This window comes from Anomaloglossus baeobatrachus, chromosome 1, assembly GCF_048569485.1.
Source record: "Anomaloglossus baeobatrachus isolate aAnoBae1 chromosome 1, aAnoBae1.hap1, whole genome shotgun sequence".
NCBI lineage: Eukaryota > Metazoa > Chordata > Amphibia > Anura > Aromobatidae > Anomaloglossus > Anomaloglossus baeobatrachus.
The window spans coordinates 574,707,404-574,719,758 of record NC_134353.1 but is presented as its reverse complement, the minus strand read 5'-3'; the positions used below and the strand labels follow the sequence as shown (position 1 = coordinate 574,719,758).

Genomic DNA, 12,355 nt, shown 5'->3' with positions numbered 1-12,355 from the left:
GCTCACAAAGACCGGAATCTTTTTTCTACATGCCTACTCCCATAAGGGAATCCGGGTAGAGCTGCTGTGGGTAATAGAATCCATCAGATCATTTGAACTAACAGCGGGAGGACACAGGTCCGCACAGAGCTCCAGGATTCAAAAAGTCGGTGAATCTGAAGCCAGCAGCGGCAACAAACCTGGATCCACCCAGCAAAACAACGGATAACGCCAGCTGAGACAGTCCCTCATCCCCCAGAGGAATTATACATCTAACACCGGGGTTGTGCGAGGGTGCACAACCTAACCAGGTGAGCAATTCTATAATATATATATACAGAAATCACTCCACGGGTGCTTCTCATATGCGCTATATTTTTATCTCTACAGTGAATAACTTGTTATGTGGCCTGGAGCATTAAATACAACTTTTCAATGAAGTGTTATGCTGTTAACAAGTCAAGTTATTGTCTGCTGAGCCATGGCATACCACGTTTCTTGAAAGACGGCCCTCAGGTCATTGAGGTTTAGGGGTACAGAGTTACGAGCTTCTACACAACGACTCAGCTGATCCCATAGATTTTCAATGGCAGTCAGGTCTGGAGAAAGTTCAGACCACTCCATTTGAGGTACTCCAGTCTCCAACAGCCGCTACCTAATGATGCGACCTCGATGAACTTGAGAACTGTCATCCATGAAGATGACATTCGCCCTGTATTGTTCATGAAGAGGGACTGTATTAATTATGTTATTCAAGTAGTAGGGGCTTGTGACTGTACCAAACACAAAGTGTAGGACAAATTCTGTATTGTATATGCATAGCACTCTCCGTGATGCCCCCAACATCATTCGCAGCCATCCCTTCTGCTCAGCATGAATTGACTTTCATCAGTGAACAGCACTAAGCACCGGTCCCTCGTCCAGCAAGACGATGAAGCTCATGCCTGGTGGGGTGTGTCAGGCACATCTACAGGTCACCCAGCACGCAGACCACAATGATGTAAACAGTTTTGAATGATCTGACGTGACACTGGGATGCCTATCACTTCCCTTAAATGTGCCTGGAATTGTGTGGCATTCATCATCGGGTTAGGAAAGGCATTGTTCACAATGAAGCTGACATCATTGTTTGGGTTGTGGCCAAAAAACGTCCACGTCTATGCCTTTCTGTGACTCTTCCAGTCTCTCTGTAGATCTGTTTCAACCTGCTGTTGACACCCTGTGACACGCTAAGCTCAGTGGCCACTTCTATCTAACAACATCCCGATTAAAGCCTCACAATGTCGAGGTACTGTTGATCAATTGTTAGCTGTCATCGTCTTGGTCTCATGATGGTAAAATGTGAACAGCCTGATGAGGAGGACATTTAACCCCTTAAGGACGAAGCCAGTTTTGTCCTTAATGCCCAGGCCATTTTTTGCAATTCTGACCAGTGTCACTTTATGAGGTCATAACTCTGGAACGCTTCAACGGATCCCGGTGATTCTGACATTGTTTTTTCGTGACATATTGTACTTCATGATAGTTATAAATTTAGAACGATATTTTTTGCTTTTATTTGTGAAAAAATCGGAAATTTGATGAAAATTTTGAAAATTTTGCAATTTTCAAACTTTTAATTTTTATGCCCTTAACCCAGAGAGTTATGTCACACAAAACAGTTAATAAATAACATTTCCCACATGTCTACTTTACATTAGCGCAATTTCTGAAACAAAATGTTTTGGGGTTAGGAAGTTAGAAGGGGTCAAAGTTCATCAGCAATTTCCCATTTTTTCAACAAAATTCACAAAACCATTTTTTTAGGGACCACATCACATTTGAAGTGACTTTGAGAGGCCTAAGTGACAGAAAATACCTAAAAGTGACACCATTCTCAAAACAGCACCCCTCAAAGTACTCAAAACCACATCCAAGAAGTTTATTAACCCTTCAGGTGCTTCACAGGAACTAAAGCAAAGTGGAATGAAAAAAAGCAAAAAATAAAATTTTACCTAAAATGTTGCTCTACCCCAAATTTATTCACTTTTAGAAGAAATAACACAACAAAATGAACCCCAAAACTTGTTACCCACTTTCTTATGAACGCGCCAATACCCCACATGTGGTCAGAAACCTTTGTTTGGACAAATGGGAGGGCTCGGAACAGAAGGAGCAATATTTGAATTTTGGAAAGCAAATTTGGCTGAAATAGATTGCGGGCACCATGTTGCATTTACATGTCCGCTAAGGTACCTAAACAGCAGAAACCCCTCACAAGTGACACCATTTTGGAAACTAGACCCCTTAAGGCTTCTATCTAGGGGTATAGTGAGCATTTTGGATCCACAAGTACTTCACAGATTTTGATAACGTTACGTTGTCACATTGAAAATTTTCATTTTTTTCTCAAAAATGTTGCTTTAGCATCAATTTTTTCACTTTTTCAAGAGGTAATTCCAAAAATTTGACCCCAACGTTTGTTACCCACTTTTTTATGAGCGCGGTGATACCTCACTTGTGGTCTGAAACCTTTGTTTGGAGAAATGGGAGGGCTTGGAACGGAAGGAGCAATATTTGAATTTTGGAAAGGAAATTTGGCTGAAAAAGATTGCAGGCACCATGTCGCTTTTGGAGGACCCCTAAGGTACGTAAACAGCAAAAAAACACCACAAGTGACCCCATATTGGAAACTAGGCCCCTCAAGGAATTTATCTTGATGTTTGGTGAGTACCCTGAACCTCCAGGTGCTTTACAGAAGTTTATAACGTTGAGCCATGAAAATAAAAAAATAAAATTTTACCACAAAATTGTTACTTCAACCAGGTAGCTTTTTTTTTCACAAGGGTAACAGGAAATAAATCACCATGAAATTTATTGCGCAATTTCTCCTGAGTTTGTTGATATCTTGTATGTGGTGGAAATCAACTGTTTGGGCACACTACAGGGCTCAGAAGAGAAGGAGTGCAGTTTGACTGCAAAATTGGCTGGAATCAATAGCGGACGCCATGTTGCATTAGGAGAGCCCCTGAGGTGCCTAAGCAGTGGAGGTCCCCCACAAGTGACCCCATTCTGGAAATAAGACCCCTCAAGGCTTTAATCTAGGTGTATATTGAGCATTTTGAATCCACGAATACTTCACAGAATTTGATAAGCTTAGGTTGCCATATTGAAATTTTCATTTTTTTCACAAAAATGTTGATTTAGCGACACATTTTTCACTTTTTCAAGAGGCAACAACAAAACGTGTACCCCACAGGTTGTTATCTAATTTCTTGTGAGCGCAGGGATACCCCACATGTGGCCAAAAACCTTTGTTTGGATAAATGGGAGGGCTTGGAATGGAAGGAGCACCATTTGAATTTTGGAAAAGTTGAAGTAAATTGCGCGCACCATGTCACATTAGCAGGGCCCCTTGGGTACCTATACATCAGAAACCCCCCACAAGTGACCTCATTTTGGAAACTGGACCCCTCAAGGATTTTATTCAGGAGTATAGTAAGCATTTTGAATCCACAGGTACTTCACAAAAATGTTGCTGTAGCAACAAATTTCTCACTGTTAAGGGGGCTTTACACGCTGCGACATCGCTAATGCGGAGTCGTTAGGGTCACGGAATTGGTGACGCACATCCGGCCGCATTAGCGATGTTGCTGCGTGTGACACCGATGAGCGATTTTGCATCGTTGCAAAAACGTGCAAAATCGCTCATCGGTGACATGGGGGTCCATTCTCGATTATCGTTACTGCAGCAGTAACGATGTAGTTCGTCGCTCCTGCGGCAGCACACATCGCTATGTGTGACGCCGCAGGAACGAGGAACCTCTCCTTACCTGCCTCCCGGCCGCTATGAGGAAGGAAGAAGGTGGGCGGGATGTTCCGGCCACTCATCTCCGCCCCTCCGCTTCTATTGGGCGGCCGCTCAGTGACGTCACTGTGACGCCACACGGACCGCCCCCTTAGAAAGGAGGCGGTTCGCCGGTCACAGCGACGTCGCCGGGCAGGTAAGTATGTGTGATGCGTCTGCGCGATGTTGTGCGGCACGGGCAGCGATTTGCCCGTGTCGCACAACAGATGGGGGCGGGTACCCACACTAGCGATATCGGGACCGATATCGCAGCGTGTAAAGTAGCCTTTAGGCTATGTGGCCATGATCCAGCGACACGGCGTCTAGTACACAGTGTCAGCCTCCTGCAGAAATGTGAGTGTTGTCCACGGGAGAACGCAGCTGCCCATGCCCACGATTTGGGTTCAGGCTGCTGTGGACTTTAGTTTTATTCTACCTGCAAAGAACACTCATCTCCGCAGCATAAATTGACATGCTGAGGCTCGGGAAGCTGCGCCACAGGTCGGTTTATGCTGCGGAGAAAAGAAACACAGTGGGCACGGGATTTCTAAAAATCCTGCCACTGTGCTTCTACTGCACAACGCAGCGTTATGGACGCAGGGAGAACACTCTGCGCCCAAAACGCTGCAAACCCTGATTGTGGGCACACAGCGTAAAATGCTACAATGGATGAATGGATAGATGTCAAACATATATAACGTCCCACCCCCCTGCATATTCTAAGCTGGCGCCCTTTAGTGCCTTTCATGTGACACTAAAGGATGCCTAGCCTTGTATTTAGCCCAAAAAAAAAAAAAAAAATTAAAATAAATGACGTGGGGTCCCCCCTATTTTTGATAGCCAGCTAGGGTAAAGCAGACAGCTGTAGCCTGCAAACCACAGCTGACAGCTTCATCTTGTCTGGTGATCAATTTGGAGGGCTCCCCAAGCTGTTTTTTTTTTTAATTATTTATAAATAAATAATTAAAAAAAAAAACAAACGTGGGTCCCCCCAAATTAGATCACCAGCCAAGGTGAAGCTGACAGCTGGGGTCTGGTATTTTCAGGATGGGAAGAGCCATGGTTATTGGACTCTTCCCAGCCTAAAAATAGCAGGCCGCAGCCGCCCCAGAAGTGGCGCATCCATTAGATGCGCCAATTCTGGCGCTTCGCCCCAGCTCATCCCGCGCCCTGGTGCGTTGGCTAACGGGGTAATGAATGGGGTTGATACCAGGTGTGTAATGTCACCTGGCATCAAGCCCAGCAATTAGTTATGTCACGGCGTCTATCAGATACCCGACATAACTAATTGACAGTAATAAGAAAAAAAATTGACAACAAAAAAAAATTTATTTGAAAAAACACTCCCCAAAACATTCCCTGATTGACCAATTTATTGAAAAGAAAAAAAAAAAATCCACTATAATCCATTTGGACGTCCCACGTCGCCTCTGGACCTTCTAGAATATGGGGGACACGTTCAGGGAACGTATCCCCCATTTTCTAGGAGGGCAGACCCTCCATTTGAGGAGAGTGGGTGCAAAAAGCTGCACCCACCCTCCCCGGGTCACAGCTGCACAGTGCTGAGCAGCAGCCAGCGTCTCTGAACACAGGAAGCTGTCATCTGCTCGGCACATGTGACCGGAGTCTGCAGAGAAGGAGGAGGGGGCCGCGGGGGATCAGCGCTCCGGTATGTATGACACCGGGGGACACCGGGGGACACCAGGGGGAGGGTAGGGGGGGACCCGGCAGGGCCTAGGGAGCAGGTTTCTGTCGTATGTGTTATGGCACATACCACAGAAACCATAGGAACACTGTAAATGCGGCCGGCGCGCTGCTGTGCTCTCCGATGCGCGCGGCCATCTTGGATTTTCGGGAGGGGGTTGGGGGTCGGGGGGGGCACTTTGGGGATACCGAGGGGACCGGAGGGAACCGGGAAAAAGATTTATCTCCCATCTGGCATGTTTGATCATGCCAGATGGGAGATAAATGATTTTTTACCGGCGCGGTCATTTACTATAACTTGATGATCGGTATACGGTGTATACCGGTCATCAGGTGAGCGGGGACCGGAAAAACCGGCCCGAATCATGATCTCCAGGGTCTCAGCTACCCCCGGCAGCTGAGACCCCGGAAATTTTCTGACTCTGGGGGGCGCTAGACCCTTTTTTCCGACCGCCGTTTTAAAACGGCAGAAAGGAATAAGTACCCTTTTTTAGTGCCGTTTTAAAACGTAACGCGGTCGTAATGGGGTTAAATACCAATTCTAATTGAACCCTGAAATGAATTTGGTGATTCATGGATCAAACACCTGTTGTAAATTTTTCCATTAAGCTCCTTGTTAGACAACAGCACTTTGTGTAAAATGTACTGAAACATTTACCAGTTGGACATGTGCATTCAAAAGTTTAGAGAAGGTCACATTAGGTTCTCCTGAAAAGGTTAGAGTGCATTTTAAGATCATCCTACAATTTCACACAAAAGCCAAATATCCCTAAATTTAGTAGTGTATATCTACATATGTCTGTGTGTCTTCCATTTCTATTAATTGGTAAAATAATTGTGCTATTGTATTCTACTTTTTACATTATTGTGCTGTGACATGTTAATCTAGTATGATCAAAAAAGAGAAAAAAGCAATGTAGAAAAAAAATATATATTTATTACTATACAACAATGAAATGCCACAGTAATAAATATGTAACGTGTTGTCAGATTGAAATATATACAACCAGTAACATATCAATATGACAATAAAGCGACCAATAGTTCTTGGAGTGAAATAGGTAATAATGAAGTCAAATATGTCTGAACGTGTAATAAGTACTCAAACCATAAGGGAATTATTTCAAGAGCCCAAATCAGGAATGTAGATATAAACAAATAAAGCAGAAAAAGTGCTAATAGCAAAATCAGTTACCAAGTATATATACATGTAACCATGAAATTGCATGCATAAAGAATAATGCAAATATGAATAAGTATCCAAATGACATGAAAAATAAGCACATTTTACAAGTCCCATGGCTCCAAGGAGGGACCAGTTTGGGAACCATATGCGTGTTTCTGCAAAATGGAGCAACTTCTTCAGGGGAGAAGAGAGTTAGCTTATTTCTGCATTGCTTTTTTTACATCTTTTTTATCTTTTTTGGTTCTTTGCAGTGGTAGCACCCCAGTTATTAATATATTTGGCTGTGCATTTATATACCTTTTTATCATGATAATCTAGTATATCATGGAATTTTGCCATTCTATTCTGGTTCAAATGTATTTATTACTGTATTTTTCCATTCTACGCTGGTATAACACGATTTATCATGGTAGTTAGTCACTTCATCCCAGTATAATTTCAGCTAATTACACTGTGTTTTGATTATCAAGTAAGGGTACCGTCACACTTTAGCGATGCTCCAGCGATCCCACCAGCGATCTGACCTGGTCAGGATTGCAGGTGCGTCGCTACATGGTCGCTGGTGAGTTGACAATCAGGCAGATCTCACCAGCGACCAGAGACCAGCCCGCAGCCACCAGCAACGCGTGGAAGCGATGCTGCGCTTGGTAACTAAGGTAAATATCGGGTAACCAAGCTTGGTTACCCGATATTCACCTTGGTTACCACCGCACTCCGCTTAGCCCTGGCTCCCTGCACTCGTAGCCAGGGTATACATCGGGTTAATAAGCAAACCGCTTTGCTTATTTACCTGATGTGTGCTCTGGCTACCTGTGCAGGGAGCAGGGAGCCGGCACTGTCAGCCTGAGAGCGGCGGATGCTGGTAACCAAGGTAAATATCGGGTAACCAAGCAAAGCATTTCACTTGGTTACTCGATGTGTACCTTGGTTACCAGCGTCCGCAGCTTGCAGACGCTGGCTCCCTGCTCCATGCACATTTAGATCGTTGCTCTCTCGCTGTCAAACACAGCAATGTGTGCTTCACAGCGGGAGAGCAACGTCCAAAAAATGAACCACCACTGTGTGTAACGAGCAGCGATTTCTCAGCAGGGGCCGCATTGCTGCTCAGTGTCACACACAGCGAGATCGTTAATGAGGTCACTGGTGCGTCACAAAAAACGTGACTCATTAGCGATCTTGCTAGCGATCTCGCTATGTGAGAAGTACCCCTTAGTCAGTGGGCTGATACCCAGAGGCTGATGGTTCAGATAAGTGTTTTTTTGTCAAAATGAATGTGTATGCGTAAAAAAACAAAATGCTTGCTTTGTAGTAGAAAAACAATAAAAGGGGGATAGTGTTGAGCCAGGACCTTGGATATCAATTGACCAAGATATTCATGAGAGAGACACCGCTCTCTACACTTACCTAAGGGGATTTTATTGTTAAGACTAAAGCTAAGTATAGCCTTATTTATTATTATGAATTATTTATATGTTATATAGGACACAATCAGGGACAGCCTACGTTGAGTGTGGGCATCATATCATGCATCAGGGTGCTAACATTTGTGGTCAGGAGGGGAACAGTTTTTTATAAGGCCTTTACAGGGTCTGTACTTAATATATTTATTTTTTTCTGTTATCCCACACTTGTCCCGCTTACTATAGTGGGAGTTATTTGATTACTCATTGAGCATACGCTTTTTTTCCTGGTTAATATTGAAGATTATAATTAAGCACGTGCATCATTAGTGATACTATTTACCAGTTTGAAATACATTAGTGATACTATTTACCAGTTTGAAATATTGTAGTTGAAATGTTGTGTGTTGATCCACCAGATTTATTTTAATGATTACTCTAATAAAGCTTACTATTATCTCTAATATTGTATACCTAATATTCCACTATCTGTTAGCTTTGGTCTAAAACAAACTATTAATATCAATATCCAAACCCAAGAGGACAATAAATATAAGACAAACATTATTTAGGCTAAATTGTTAATCCTCAAATAAAAAGTTATTCCATATCTTTGAGATTGGGAATATTTAAATGATTACTGGGGGTCCAACCACGAGGACACCAAGAGATCATGAGAATGGCGCTCTTGAACCTGGAAACCCTGTCTTGAATGGAGTAGAGCTGCACATTCTTGACCTCCACTCCCTTCTTTGCCACAAATAGTTGAGCACTGTACGTGGATTTCTCCAGTCCCATAGCAATAAATGGAGCAGAGGTTGAGTACGAAGACATCTACTGTATTCCATTTATGACAGGGTTCTGCGGAGCCTGGTTAGCAGGCTCCACAGCCACGTTCACAGGATCACAGGGGAACAAACAGTGGTCAGACACCCAGCGATCTGTAAGTTATTCCTTATCACTATTTTTAAAATAACTCTTTAAAGGAAACCATCCAGCAGGACTTTGCTATATAAAGTAAAGGCAGTGCCATACTTGCACTAGCATGGTGAATAAAACCATACCTTCAGTTCTCATATTGGATCTTTGAGTGCAAAAAAACTGTTCATAAAGGTCCAGAAACTTGTTTATCCTGTGATAGACTTGTGCATCGGGGTGGGCCTTTGAGAGGTGGGTCCTCGGTGTAAATTCCTGCTCCTGAGACCTCTATGGCATGCCCCATTTTCTTTATTTAAATATCACGCTGCACCACCATTGTTGCATTTTGCAGCGCGTGTGCATTGCTACAAAAGGATGTCTTCATTAAAATGGCACCGGAGTCCGCGTATGCGTGTATCGTGATCTTCAGCGCCATTTTATTGAAGACACTGTGGGGAAGACTATGAGAGGCAGGGGCACATGCGCGGATGAAAAAAATAATTCAGTTTGCGAATGCGCCAATGCCACTCATAGTCTTCTCCACATTGTCTTCAATACAATGGCGCTGGAGACTGCAGTACATGCACAAGCAGGAGGAGGAATTTACACCGAGGACCCGACCCACAAAGGCCCGCCCCACTGCACACATCAATCACAGGATGTACAAAGTTGTGGATCTTTATGAACAGTATTTTCTGCTATCAAAGATCCAAGGTATGGTTTTATATACCAATTCACCATGCTAGTGCCAGTATGGCTCTGCCTTTACTTCATAAAAAAAAAATCCGGCTGGTTGGTTCCCTTTAAGTAAAAAATGGCTGAAGTAACATGGATTTGGCTGAATGGATGTATCTGGTTTTATACATAACAATATGCATGTGGATTGATAAGGTTAAGTATGTACAACTTTCTGTAACTTGTTGAAAACATACATGTCTTACTATAAATGGAGGCCTTGACTCAGCATCAGACTTGAACTCATAGTTGCCCAGGTGTAATTGAGCGAGCCGCTGCTGACAGTCTTTGTTCAGTTCACACATTCTCCTTTCTGTATAGGGTGATGGAGAACGAGACTGGGATGACCTAGTAGGGCTTTTGTAGCTCTTCTCCGGACATGAGTAACATTTAGATGGACTCTTTGACCTCCTATTACGAACGTTCTGCAAAGATCTCCGGGATTGTGTCTTCATGGACTAGGCAAACAAAGCAGTGATGAATAGTAGGCTTGAGGTGCAGTAAAGAGAATCTTTCATTGTACATGTAGTCCTTTCTGTTGGCAGATTTTTATGGAGCAAAACACAGAAAAGATGGAGTATTTTACTTATATGAATTTCTCCACTTTTTATGTTCTGTAGTCCAGTAGGCGGTCCTACTTAGTGATGGACAGCTATTTCTGTGTGTATGTTTATATAAGGAAGCTGTCAGTGATTGATTAGCATTAACTACTGAACTTTAAAACATAAATAAGCAGAAATGTAAATTAAAATAATACAAATTATATGGTATTTTTTCCTACAATACTATAAATTAATCTGTTCAGTGACCTTTGCTCTATGACATGCTGCCCACAGATTATACTGCATGTATAATGTCCCCCTTAAAACTTAATAGTAATATGCAACGACCCACTATTGACTCTTTAGAATACACAACATACGTCACGTCGTTTTGGGGAACCAATTGCCGTTTCTTTGATGGTCGTCGTAGTGGAAAACTCAATCTTAGGTGCGATTCCCTTTAACAGAAAGAAATACAAAACATGGTTCAAAATATGACTTTTCTTTAACACAAATTATGTAAACTGACACAACCATAAAAAAAAACATAATGAAAGGTTAAAATGTAAATGTATACAGGTAGGTATATTGTCCACAATTATTTTGACAGTGACACAAGTTCTGGCATTTAGCTGTTTACCAAAACATATACAAGATAGAGTTATATAATTAATATGGGCCTAAAGTGCAGACTCTCGGCTTTAATACGAGGGTATTCCTAATTGAACCAAAAGTAATTACACAATTATCTCAACAGCTCTTTATATAGCTGCATGGGCTATTCCCTCATTAATCCATTATCAATTAAGCAGGTAAAAGGTCTGGGGCTAACTCCAGGTGTGGCATTTGCATTTGGAAGCGGTTGCTGTGAACCCACAATATGTGGTCAAAGGAGCAACAATTGAAAGAGAACAGACAGTGATGGGCAAACTTGCAGATATTTGGGATCGGCAAGACTAACCAGACTTAAAAAAAAATTGTCCCTGGCCCGGAATTTATCCTGGATATTCCGGGGCCACGTTCATCCATATTCACTGCTTCACCCTCCCACCAGCAGTCCTGGTGTCTGTGATTGGTTGCAGTAAGAGGTGCCCCCAGTCGGAGTGACAGCGTGTCTGACTGCAACCAATCACAGACGCTGCCTGTGTGCCACTATCGTGGTATAAAAAAAAAAAATAGTGTCAAATAATTTCAAAGGTATACAGCTACAGGCTGCAGCCCCTAGCCATGCAATTATCACAGGTGGAGAGCTGTGGGAACCTCCAATGGTGAACGCAAATTACCTGAGTGACGTCACCACTCATAGCTGCAGCTCATTCTCTGCCTGAAGCTGACAGCGGGTAGTCATCTGCTATGGCCGCCTGCTGTCACTTCAGATCTAGCAGAGCTGGAATCATGCTGGGACCTCGTGTGCATTACATCGGACCTGGGTGATTTCGGGGTTAACAACCAGACTGAAGTAATCACACTTTTATAATAAAAAAAAAAAGCAAAACTGTTGGTTGCTACTGTTTATGTGAACACGGCTTATATGTCCAAGCAAAGTGGAAGTGATTTTATGAGAATTCCTGCCTCGATGTGTCTAAAGATACTGCTGAACGCTTCGGTTTTGGTGCATTTTTTTTCTCTATAGGCTTCTAGGTGGAGATATTTTTAAGTGCAGAATCAAAGCTTTTCTGTACTATTTAAAAAGCATTAAATAATTGGTAAAATGCATAAAAGAAACGCAGCAAACACACAATAATTAGAGAAGATTGTTATCGCGACATGTGGTGCATACTGCAGAAAATGTGCAGAAGAAAAGCAGAAGAAAAAATGCAGCACTTATTCAGTGTTATAAAGCTCATAGCTTTAGCTACAATGATATAATTATACCTTGTGAGTTTACAGGAAGACCAGATCTGAAGATGAGAAAATTAAATTTTTGTATTTGTTTTTCAATATTATTTAGTAATCTTATAAGAAGAAAAAAGTTGTCTTTCATATTCCCTCTATAATAGATACTTAGAAATTCACTGCTATATACAGATGTATCTATATGTACCAATACAATAATATACCTATG

The 12,355-nt window shown here is 42.5% G+C and overlaps 1 protein-coding gene across 2 annotated transcripts in view; it reads right to left on the bottom strand.

Moving 5' to 3' along the window:
• SPATA6L (spermatogenesis associated 6 like) overlaps positions 1-12,355 on the bottom strand; it is a 118,553-nt gene that overhangs the window by 24,232 nt on the left and 81,966 nt on the right. Inside the window, exons 7-8 of one of the 2 annotated variants that reach the window (XM_075339810.1) lie at positions 10,671-10,748; positions 9,946-10,206 (exon numbers count right to left, since the gene is read on the bottom strand). In XM_075339810.1, the coding sequence (XP_075195925.1) occupies positions 9,946-10,206; positions 10,671-10,748 (339 nt within the window). The remainder of the gene's footprint in view (positions 1-9,945; positions 10,207-10,670; positions 10,749-12,355) is intronic. The other variant, XM_075339818.1, reaches the window with a different exon arrangement.